We start from the raw sequence: 12,610 nt of genomic DNA on the forward strand, positions 1-12,610 counted from the left end.
TAATGTTAATTCAACACTTTGAAATCACTTTGAAGTTTTCAGTTTGTGTGAGTGCTTGAAGAAAGCAATTTTATGTGAGTATTGTTAGCTATGACTTCTCTGTGATTTTTAAGGGATTTAAATGTGACATGACAACTAAAGGGAGTTGTATGTGCTACTGAAAGAGACTTTAAATACTCAAGATTGAACAGAAGACTTGACAGTGCTGTCGCATGGCAAGAAATAACTTCACAATAATAGGTGTAATTCCCCAGCCTACAAGTAACACAGATTTTCTGTTGCTTTATTGTTCAGTTTTGCCAGGAACATGCATTCTGCTCAGCATATACTGTAGATGGCAGTAAGGTTATGCTAGAAAAGGGTACATGGGCTGGAATAACTAAATTAAAGGATATATGTAAAACCTATGGATGGTTTCAGGTTCTGAATCTAAGCCACCTATTTATAGCAGCTCTAATACTTACTTGAAGCACCTCCAGAAAGGACTGGTTATTGTTTGTCACTTCTGGTAAAGACCAGGCCAGCTTTTTCTTTCCATTTTGTGTGGTTCTGCCTGAATTTGTTTGGAATTGTTTAAAAGCAAGCAGACATCTTTGCAGTTTATCATGGCAGATGTGAAACATGACAGTTTGTGAATTCACAGACAATTCAGATGCTCTCTCCTTTCCCTGGCGTGGGGCATGAATCCATTGTGAGTGACACTGATAGCCCCAGGATTTTGGGACTATCCCTATATTCCCAAAGTCTTCAGTGGCCCTCTTCCTCCTCTGTGTTTGCACACAGAAGAAACGAAGTAGGACGTGGTGCCATTGGCGTAGCAGTTCCCCTCTGGTGAGGTCTGCCAGGGTTAAGAGTAAAGCATGGTGCATGCTGAGCAGTGTCCCGCTCCTGAGACCTTTCTTTCAGCCACAGTGACCTGAAAGGCCCATAACTCAAGAGGGCCTCCGCAGCCTTCCCAAATAATTTTCACCCAACTCTGAAATGCTGACTGTAGTTCGCTTTTCTTATTTTCTGCATTGTCTTTGGTGGCTGATGCCTCTTCTCCCATTATAACCCTTCAGCTTCCCACAGTACTCTCTCCTTGCCTCCTGTATATATGTTCTCCTGTTGCTCTTCCTCTCATGAGTGCCTTCCCTAGGCAGAAGTTTACTGATCAAAATATTGTCATCAGTCCTTTCCTTGGATGTGTTAATGTGAACTCACAGATTGCATGATGGGGTCACAGCTCTGGACTTGGGTATTCCTTTGCCATATACATACACATATCTGTATGCGTGTACACACACACACACGTATGTCTGTACAGATAGAAAGCAAAGTTTGGGAGAATTGAACAATATTAGAGACTCATTGCCCATGAAACATGGATTGGAGACCATTGGCCCACTGTAAACACCCATTCCGCAGATGAGATCACAGCAATACTCCTGTTAAAGCTGAGGATCTCTCCTCCTCTCCCTGCTTGAAATCCAGGACTGAGTCCCAGCAGTTCTGTCCTCACTGGGTGTTCTGAGTTCCCTTAAGGGCTTTGCATTAGCCACAGAAAAGAGATCTTCTGGTGTCACTTCTGCCCCAGTGACAAAAGAGCCAGTATCTACTCAGCCCCATGTTGCATCAATTCTCCTGCTTTGGTCCAATTGTCCTCCTCCTTATTGCCTCTGTATCTCCTCACTGTATGTTAAATTCACTTGTTCTCTCCAGCTTGCCACAGGCGCTTATCAGCCCTCACCATATGGGTTAATATTGCTGTCATTTTTAATGAAATCAGTTTATTGTAAGGAGATGGATATGTCGGTTTTGTGGTCTCTTGTGAGACAATGACTATGTTGTGATTTCTTCATGGCCATTACCAAAAAAAACCCCTTTCTGGTGATGATAGGGACTCTATCACGTTAAGTGGAAATATGCGGTGTTAACACTAAGGAACAGTATCCCGTAACAAAGCACATCCTTGCCTTTCAGGGATGGAAAATGTATCTCATCCCTGACCACTATTTTAAAAGATATTAAAAAAAAATCCTTAAGGTCCAGTTTCTCTTTTTGTTTGCACTTCATTTAAGACCTTTACATAATTTTAGATCATGCACATCATTTACAGCAAGTAAACATATATAGCTTTGTAGTGGAATCACCTCTAGATGTAGGATTTCATGCTTCATTAATATTTATTACGGTCTTCAGCTCACTTTTTTGCCCTTCTGGAAAGTTATACAAAAGCATTCTGTATCCAGTAACAAAAGAGTAAAATACCAAAACTATCATAACCAACTTTTAAAGATAATTCCTGAAGCAGATGTTCACAAACAGACAATTTTTATTAAAATAACAGTGGGAAGGAGTTTGCTTTTGTTTGTTTGGCCCTCGAGGAAATTAAAAAGCCTTTCTATAATTTTGATTATAACTTCAAGAGAGGATTTTATTGTACCAAGGATGTGGTTGCATGAAGGATGGAAACCTTAAGGGTTTAAAACCTGTTTTTAAAAGCTACAAATTGAACTTCTCTTGTTAATCTTAGGAAACAAAGTCCTGTGGCAATTTTCTAATGTGCAGAACATGTAGGTCTGTTATAAAAACTGATAATACAAAAATGGCACCCACTTCTTCAATACATCTGCTCCCTGAGCATATGTAAGGAGTATCTGCAGATTCCTGGGACTAAAATAAGTACCTACAATTAATCCTACTGGGGCAGAACAACAGAGGAGTAGTAGGTTCTTACACTTTTTTTTTTTCATTATCAATAAAATAATTCACCTCCATTTTAGACCGTGCAAATCTAGGGAAACTTTTGCTATTGGCTTCAAGTCTTCATTGAGCCAAAGTATGTTGGCATCAATGGTGAAATTTCACTGGGATTTTATGATGGTGCTATCTTGAGAATGTCGTCACAAAATACATCCTTTGCACTGGTATAGCTTGTAGGTACAACTACAAAAATTACTAGTAATGATATTTTTCTGCTAAAGAAAGAACTTGATCTGACTTCTAGAGAAAGTTTGAAGAATAGGGAACTAGAGAAACTCTTCTTTAATTCTCTTTTTCTGAATTGTTGTGTACACTGTTCTGAAAGATGCTAGGAGGTGAGGGAGACGTGGCCCTCCAAAATTCAACAGTGTCCCTTTTGGGAGGTGGTTTTTCAAACAGAACCACCATTATCCATGCATTTGCATGTATTGAGCAGCAGATAAAGCTTTGCTTATGATAGATGGGAAAGAAACTATGTCCATAGTCTGCGCACAAGACTATGAACAAATGACTTTTTAGGTCTAATTCCAGTTATTGGTGGGGGTCTCCAGAAGGTCATGGGACCTCTGTAAAATTGAGATCTTAGGCGTTTATGTGTATGTCTACCTATTGTGTACTTATAAAGTGGTTGTAGCTGTGCGTGTAATGTACATCTATGCACTCAGCATGGTACACCTATCTCTAGATTAATAGCATGCCCCAGGGCTGTGGTCCACAGTTATCCAACAAAGAGTCTTGTTAGACCACGCTGCTGCTTCTTGTGTCCTTTGCGCAGAACCCAAGCAGCGGAGGTAAGGGGTGGTCAGAGGATGGTGTGTGTCTGGTCTCGTGTTGCCATGAATTCAGGATGTAGTTGGGGGCACTGGCAAGGACCTGGGCTTTAGGAAGCTCTGCTGGAGAAGTACCCTTGGCAGTTTGAACAAGCTGCCTTTCAGACCCCTGTGAGTTAAAATATACTTGAAGAAAATTCAAGTTGCTAAAGAACTGAAACTGAAAAGCCCAATTTAACAGAAACTTAGTAGTGACAAAACAGCACAAAATATTCCTAAATATAGCCAATTTGGGAATAAAGGATGGCAATAACTGGTTGATAAAGGAAGACTAAAGCATCATGTTTTACCCAGCAGGAGTAAGAAAACAGGTTTAGAGTGGTAGGAGTTACATAAATGTTTAATTATGATGAACAAAATATTGATTCAACAGTCTCAATAGTGCACTGCTAAGTTTGAGGAGTTATTCTTGAATGCTTACCAAAGTCTGTTATTAAAATCATTTTTGTTTATTTGAACGACATAAAAAACCAGAGATATGAGAGGTTTTTATCCAAACTGAAAGGATAACCACTTGCATTTCTTTAACTAAGTACAAGGGTTTAGGAAACAAGAAGATATGCAAAAGTGATTATCAGCCCTGCAGCATCTTGAAGGCTTGTGGAGGAATTATTGTTGATGCTCTGCATTTTGTAGGATCAGGCTTGTATTTTGCCTTCTGAGCTGCAGATTACACAACTGGTAGCAATGGGACAAGGGAAATAATTCAGCAAAAAGAAGAGTCTGTAGCTCTCGGTTTCCTCCAAAGCATCTTAAAGTAAATGATCCTTAAATAGAAAATTTGAGACCTAAACTTAGAGTCATTACTGGCAGGAAGAGAAGTACCTGTGGTTGCACAGCAGCGGGCTGATACTTCTGAGACAGGTATGCTGAAATGGCAGCAGAGCTCTTCAGAACGGTGGTAGAGCACCTGCAATAGACGATAGACCATGTTGGCTTTCTGGAAGAGGGTTTCTTACAAAAAAGGCTGATAGCTGGAATTTGGGTGCTGGGAGGTGGGTGTACTGTACTCCTCTGATCTCTGTTGTGTTGTGCAGTTGTGGACACTGAGAGCACGGTTCATAAAACTCTGGCAGCGTTTACTCAGGACCCAAGTTCTAGCCTGACTTTAGATTCACATCCAAATTTTGCATTAGTCTTTATTTGAAACCAGTAATCCTGTATTTGCCTCTTCTGGTCTGTGTTTATTATAAACACTTTATCTGCATTTTTTTCAAAATCACGTTTCATATAAGAAGACTCTTCCCTCAGAGTAGTTCATCTATAAGGAGCAGAGTATTTGTGAAGATTTGGGACCCGGTTTGATCTCATTTATATTGATGTAAACAAGGAGCTATGATTCCAGATTGGCAAGAGGAGAATTTAGATATTAACACCTGTGCTATTTTTTTCTGCACACCGTTTTCTGACAAAGTAAGTTTCAATTTAATGATACTGTTACTTACCACTGTCATCTCTTCTTGATTTGCAGATGGGCTTCTTCCGCCGGAGGTACAAAGAAATTATTGAGGCCGAAAAGAGCAGAAAGGAGAATGAAGATAGTTGGGACTGGGTCCAGAAAAATCAGTGAACTGCCCACGAAAACTGAAGCCCAGTCATGTGACACGCGCTTGCTAGCCTGTAGGTCCTGCTCTCGTATCTTCCATATGTGGAAGAAGGAATCTTCTCCAGATTTTTCGGAGACCCCATTGATGCTGTGTCTTTATCACTCCAACAAGCTAGGGAACATATCCTGAGGCAACCACTGTAGCCATGTCAGGTGACTGGAGCGATTTACACTTCATTTAAGAGCTGAACTTTGAACTTTGGTAACCAAGCTGCAGTGCAGAGCAATATTTATGAATCCAACTATGTGGTATACCCTCAGGGGAAGACTGTTACCTAAAAGTATTTTTTATAAATATAAGCTTTTTATATTGATTATGTCTTTATATTTGTATCAATGTTTTATAGTTTCTATTGAATAGCTATATAGTTCACTCAAGCACTGATATCTGGCTAAATCCTTGGAAAAACATATATGTATATATAAATCCTATTGTACTTTTAAACTTCAATGCAAGAGAGAAAAGAGAGATTTGCAGATAAAAGTAGCTGAAATCCTCACATGCTTAATTCACAAGGCTTGATAATGTTGTATATAGACCATTTAATGGCAATAAGCCAAAGTCTTTTCACTATCTCTTTTTTTGAGTTGAATTTGGTGTTTGATTTATAAACTAAAGAACCTAAAGTATTACACAGATGTGATGTTCTGTATCTGAGTCTATCCTTTACTGGCCTGAATGGGAGAGGATGAAAACGCTTCCTCGGTGACGTGTAGTAAGACTTGTAGCTTGCTTTGGCTCACTGAAGAAAGCATCACAGAATGTTTTCCTATGGGAATCTTTCTCTTGCTGTCTCTAGTACTTAGATAATGGTCTAGGACTGTACAATTGAGATACCAGAAGGATATAACTGGGCCAACCACTATGGCATTGACAAATTCCTTGGAATTGAAAAAAAAAAAAAATGAAGTGGAGCCATATTAATATTAATTTTAAGAAGGATGGGTTTTAAGCTACTGTTTGTGATCTGTTGCTATCAAAGCAAGTGATAAATTGCTACAAGTTATGAGCATTATGCCTGCCTTGTGAGTTTTATACCCGAGTCATGAGTTTGTTTATATGATAATTTTAAGAGAGATAAGTAGATGCAAGGGTTAAAATGTTTGGATCTTTGGATCTTGAGATTCCCTGTCTGGGTGTTCCAAGTACTGAATGTCATCCTTCCTCAAGCATTAAGAAGGAAGTTTAGTCCTTCTCCTAAGGTGCAGACGTTACTGGATCTCAGATTACCACTTTGTTCACTGGTAATTCCGTAGCAAATCATTTGGTGAATTAGAAGAAACTTAGCTGTAATTAATTCAACCATGTTTCTTCAACAAGCTCTTGGATTTCTGAATAGAAATAGTGGAACTCTGTAAGACTTGGTTTTAGATTCTACTTGTACTTTGCACCTTGTGTAAATAAGAAGTAAATGTCATGTTGGTATAAAATCCATGTAAGGGAAAGAAGGGTTGAGCTCTGTGGTAGAAGGTGAAGGAGAAACAGGAATGAATGGTTGCAGGATGTCTCCTTCCTTAAGGGTCAGGTAAAAGAACTGCTGGAAGTTTGGAAACTTGAACGCAGAGAACATGCAAGAAATCTGCTTGAGAACAGGTCTTATTCTTGCTCTTCCTTGCCAAATTCATTATAGCTTCAAATTTAAAAAAATTAACCACATCCATATTCCTGTTTGCTTTTTTCCCCCACTGGCATTAAGTGCCTGCTATTACTACGGTATTGATCAATATTTATTAACTATCTGCATCCATTAGGCAGAAGATGGCTTTTAAGTGAATGAAGTGTATTGATTCAATGTTTGACAAGAAAAGCTATTAGTCTATTCAGTTATCTTTCTTAAAACAATCATCAGTGATTTGACAGATTTTGTATAACAAATGGTCATTTAAGCCAGAATCTGAAAAAAACTGCTGAGGTGAAATCCTGTTATAACCACATGTAGCAGACTGCAGATTTTTCATCCGAGTGCAAAAACAAAAGACTGACGGCCTTTGACTGCACTGTTGTATTAGAGGCTATTGAATTCCTCACAGTATGGTATTTCTGACATCAGTTAGTTTTGCTAATATTTAAACCTTACGTATCTATTTTTTCTGTTGTAGAAACATGCCTAAGACTGACAGATAGAAGTTGGACATGAGGTTGATTCACAACTGTGAATTGAATAAGAAATTGCTTAAAATACTTGCTAAAAAAAAAAGAAGTCCATTTATTTAGCTGTAAGAATTTTCAGTATCTGCCCTCTCTAAAACTGAGTCCCCCCCAAAGTTATTAAAAAGTAAATTTGCTGAAAAAATAATTCAGGGGACGAGTGAAACTATTTGTGAATTTAACTGAATTTGAAAGTTTCCATCCAAAAAAGGGGGAAATTCCCCTTTGAAAGGTTGAAATGCCTCATTTCCACTTTTTAAACAAAAATTTACTTTCAGATCTGCCAAAAATGCTTCATTACAGTATTCTAAAAATCAAGATTAGTTATTCCTTTTAAACATCTTTTTAAAGTATATGAAGAAAAGAGTTAAAAAAGGTAAAATACCCGTTTAGCATTTCATATTGTGTTGGACAATTTTTTTTTTTTTTGGCTCAAGGCAAAAATGTTTTTCTTATTTGGTTAAAGTAAAAAACAAATAAAAGTAAATCCCATTTGATTGAGCCCACACTGGACTTTTTTGATCTCTGACTTGAATTGTCTACTATTGATCCAGAACAAGTCATCACTCAGTGAAAATCTAGTTGTTGGCCAGATTAGTGACATATTCTTGAAATAATCCATAAATTCTTAGTATCATCACTGTTAGGTACTCAGTAGTTCTGTTGTCACAGATGCTTTTTTTTTTAATATGTATACTCTTCATAGTTTTTTTTCTTTCTTTTTTTTTTTTTATTGTCATATTCCATTGTGGCTCTTGCTTGGTTCCAGTTAGGATAGTCAGATTTGGCAATGAAATATACCAGTACTTAGTATTAAAATCCTGTAGATGCACCTTTCCTCTCCTGAAAAAGCAACCGAACAGGGCAAACAAAAAAACCCCACTGATATCAGTTGGTTGCAGTCAGTTTCTAACCCAAAAATCTTATGAAAACCTAATATACTTCAAGAATGTGTAGAAAATAGCTGTGCTATAGATCTGCTGGGTTTTTTTAAATTGAGAAATCATAATAAATGTGATTGTATCAAAATCTAGAGACCTGGTTACTTTGGAAATTGCTTCCAGGCCTCTGGAAATTCCCATCTGTCAGCTGCTTGTTAGTCCCTTTGTGCTGTACTGCTTGCACAGCAGAGCTGGGGGAAGTCATTGTACCAGTGCTCTCCAGTTAATCCATTTTGGGACAAAGTCATCAATTGTCTTCGACAACTTCATTGAAAGGTTTGAATTGGCATTGCGGTTTTTTTGCAGCGGGCTCACTTTGCACTGGCTCTATGCTATGCAGGTGGAAGCTTAGAAGTGGGGCAGTAACGTTTTCAAATACATCATTTGGCACCTGAGAGATCTTTTGTTTAAGACCTGAAGCTTGCAATGTGCAGGGTGTCTTCTTACGGATAGTACCCTTGAAGTTGCTTTTAGGGTAGGAAGAAAACAATCGCAGAAAAATATGATCAGGAAGAAAGGGGGGAAATAATTGAGGAAAAATTCACTTAATGCAGAGCCCATGCTGTTGCAACCCCATTTAATTTCCATCTTGATATCAAGAAGATCACAGTCATTTCAGAGGTTTGGTGGCTCACAGCATAGGGATGAATTTCACATCCCAAGAGCTGAAAGCATTTGCCACCTTTCACAGCATGTTTTGTGACCATTTCATTTGAAAACCAAGGGTCTGCTCTTGGAGGTGAATTTCTATCAGTTCACCCCAAGTGACAGCAGGGCTAGTGTACTCTGAGGCTGTCACTAGTGTGCTCTGGTACTTGGCCATTGTAGCTAATGAAAATACTAGCTATGTTTTTCTGAATAAACCTAGTTTTTAATCTGCTGAATTACAATGAGGAAGTCAGCAAACTGTAGAAAACACTGGAGCAGCCTCTGAATTGAAGTCACCTCACAAATCACTTGGATTATCTGAGAGAGAAATTGTGCTTGATGTGAAGCCCAAGCCTGTAAACCACTTAAGCAATGCTTTCATCTCGAAGTGGCAAAGGCTTTTGCAATGCTGAGCATACCAGTAAGGACAACCCTCTCTGCCTTGATACGTGAATGGGAAGGACCCTCCATACAAGTCAGTGATGTGCAGGTAACTCGACTTGCTGAAAGCAACAGTTGCACAAAGATTGTGTTTGGCAATATTTAATATCAGCTTTCTTGAATGTCTTCTGTTTATGGGCACGTTTTGGAGTCTTGCACAAATGTCAAGCATAGTATCCATGTGGCGTGGGAACATATAATATTGCTTTCACTAAAGGATTAAGGGAGTCATGGAACTAATTTCTACCTTTGTCCAAGTTCGTCCACTTGCTAGGGTTCCTCGGATAAATGAAAGTAGGATTTGGTTCATTTAGTGTACATTGATTAAACTGGCATGAAGACTATAATTGCTTTTGGAGCATGGTTTGCATACGCAGTAGGGTACCCGCACCATTGTCACTCCTTTTTCTTAGAATGTCACTCCTTATGTATTGTAAAATTGTATGTTTCTTTTTGTGAACTTGTGGTTGGAAGAATGTGTTCACTCTTATTGATGTCACCTGTATTTAGGAGCTCGTGTTCACCTGTATTCTAATTCACTTGCACTGTTTTGGAAATGTCAGGTTTACAAAAATACAACTTTTTGGAATAAAAAATGGCTGCAAAATTATCCTAATAATATCATTTTTTCACTTACTGGCCTTGTCCAGCTCAAGTATTTTTCCATTAATCGAGTGAGATGTTTTCTCATATATGTTTGAATTAAATGGTATGTGCATGTGTTTATCTGCGTGTGGATAATGGGCATCTTTTATTCTAATTCTATGGCTTGTATAAAATCAAGCTATTTGGAGACTAAGAGTATAACTACCTTGACAACAATATTGTAAAACCATGGAAATAAAATAATAGCGGTTGGAATTATTTATATTTCAACAGTATTGCTCTATCAACACCAAATAAAACCCCACATGGTGGTGATACTGCCCTATGATAAGAATGTCAACCTGTATAACTTGAGTTCTGTTTCAATCTGTATGAATTTGGATGAAAATGAAATTATTCAGCTTCAGTATTTTTTCTGCAAGGATTTATATTCCGTGAGTAGCTAAATAATACATTTGAAAGATTTTCTTCAACTCCACTTTGAGGATGAGTGAAACCTCTGTGGTAAAATATGAACTGACCTGAACCTTCATTCTAAAACTGAAAAACTGAACCTGAAATTTCAGGCTCTCCCTTTCCTTATCTTTGGCTCCGTTCTCTGCTTTTTGTGGAGACCCTCTGTGTAAGTGTTTAAATGTTCTCCAGCCACACAGAAACAGTCTGTTGCCTCTGCGTTAGGCTGTCGGCTAAATATCTAAGAACAGGCTGGGCAGAGTTAGGACCTGACCTGTGACTCAGAGCACGTTTGTACTGGTGGAAGACCACAGCTTTATGTACCACACAGCCGAAGGCATTAGGAGAGCTCCATTAGATGTGGGTCCTGGCATGTAGGTGGCACCCTTCAAAGTAAAAGCAGATGTTCTCAGGCAGGAAAGCTTCCTTCAGGGGAAAGAAAACACTGTTGGGCAAAACTGGTAGGAGGATGCTGCTGCCGAGAGGAATGCAATGCACGGTTTGTTTTTGGACATTAGTGGAAGCTTTAGTGCAGCAGCAGCTAAAATAATAACCAGAAACTTTTAGATGTACTAATACCTTTTTGTTATCGTACGAGCGTGTGTGTGTGTGTGTGTAAGTGTAAGCAGGCGGTGGCTGTCCCCCCCGGGGAGGGAGGATTGATGGGCTAACACTGCCCTCTGTGGGGCTCGCTCGCCTTTTTTCTTTTTAATGAGCAGAGAACAGCAGTCTGTACATTGCAGGATTTTGTGTGTTGCCTTCCCCCTAAGTGGCTTTTAAGAACCTCTTAGGACTTCTGTGACAAAGTGGCTTTGTTTTAGAAAACAAACCCAAAACCTTTTGTAGATTTGTTTCTTCCAGTTTCGCCAAGAAGGGAAGAACTAGATCAAAACTAGATCAAAATTGAAGAAAAAGATGATGTTCTTTTACCATGGAAAAAACAGCTCATTTGTTAGCATGCCGCTCAGCCTGGCTCATGTGTAGGACTGGAGCTGGTCTGACATTTTGGCTTCCTATGCTGACCATTGGCCTGGTCTTAGGATTGGACGTAACAGGAGCTCCTCTGCTAGATCTTTTCCATTTAGTAGTGAAATACCCCATGAGAAAGAGGTAAGTGACTTTTCCCCACACCTTTTGGGTCTAGTGGGGTGGATACTGACCTGAGTAGTCCTAGGTAAGATGTTTTGATTTGATCAAAATTTTGAGTGCCCATAACACACTAGATAATTGAGTCCCAGAATGACTAGGAGAGTGCCGTGGGAGTCATTAAAGATGCAAAGTAGATCTTATGGTCCCCTGGCTCCGGCTGGTTTGCTACCAGAATTAAAATACAACAAAAGCAGCTATTTTGTGAAGATTCAAATGCACAAATGGATTTAAAGTCATATGACTGCTCACTTCGGCACATCCACCGTTTCAACATTTTAAATGGCTGCAAATGGAGATTTTATTTGCAAGTGGTTTTGACAGAAGTAAAGCATGATAGTGGAGAAATGAATCATCTTAACAAAAGAGCAATGGAAATTAGTTTTTCATGTCTTAGCCATGCTATAATTTCCTGTGACTGTCGGAAAGGATTAATTCATGGATTTCCAGTTCATTTCTTCTTTGCTTTTGATGTGGTTAGTGTCATTTTAATGCCTGAACTTCTAGATGTGCTATGTTTTGGTAAGTTAACCAGCAGTTCAACAGCTGTAAAGAATCAGAAATTAATGAAGTAGTAACCCTGAGCAGAGATTTCCCTGCTGCAGACATGTATTCAGATATGATGTATTGACTTTTATGAAATTATTCTAGATTTATACTAACACAAGTGAGAAGGGACTCAAACAGGCTCCCTTGAAGCTGAAGGACACACATCATGAGACAAGCTTTGCATTAATCTGCATAAGTGGTAATGTACAGTAATTTCTGTCATTTAAATAGTACTCCTCTGGGTTTGCTATCTGAGAGCTGTGTAATTCAATCCTAATGATGCCGCTCCATGCTATATTCAGAAAGAGGAAAGGAATAGTAAAAAAGTGATCACTTTATCCAGCAAAGAGACCACCTCATAGAGAGGATATAGTCTGTTCTACATCAGTCTCTTAATGGAGATGGGGCACTTGAGAACTGGACACAATCTGCTCCCTTACCTTTATCTAACTTGAATAATCAAGCTGATGGCTAAAATTCCTGTTACATATTTTGC

General features: G+C 38.8%; 1 protein-coding gene across 1 annotated transcript in view; it reads left to right on the top strand.

The window, feature by feature from the left end:
* Window positions 1–5,478, top strand: part of ITGA9 (integrin subunit alpha 9) — a 225,809-nt gene extending 220,331 nt beyond the window's left edge. Inside the window, exon 28 of the mRNA XM_050915800.1 lies at window positions 5,047–5,478. Within this exon, the coding sequence (XP_050771757.1) occupies window positions 5,047–5,145 (99 nt within the window). The 3' untranslated portion in view covers window positions 5,146–5,478. The remainder of the gene's footprint in view (window positions 1–5,046) is intronic.
* Window positions 5,479–12,610: the final 7,132 nt, after the last annotated feature.

This window comes from Gymnogyps californianus, chromosome 2 (genome assembly GCF_018139145.2).
Source record: "Gymnogyps californianus isolate 813 chromosome 2, ASM1813914v2, whole genome shotgun sequence".
Lineage (NCBI taxonomy): Eukaryota > Metazoa > Chordata > Aves > Accipitriformes > Cathartidae > Gymnogyps > Gymnogyps californianus.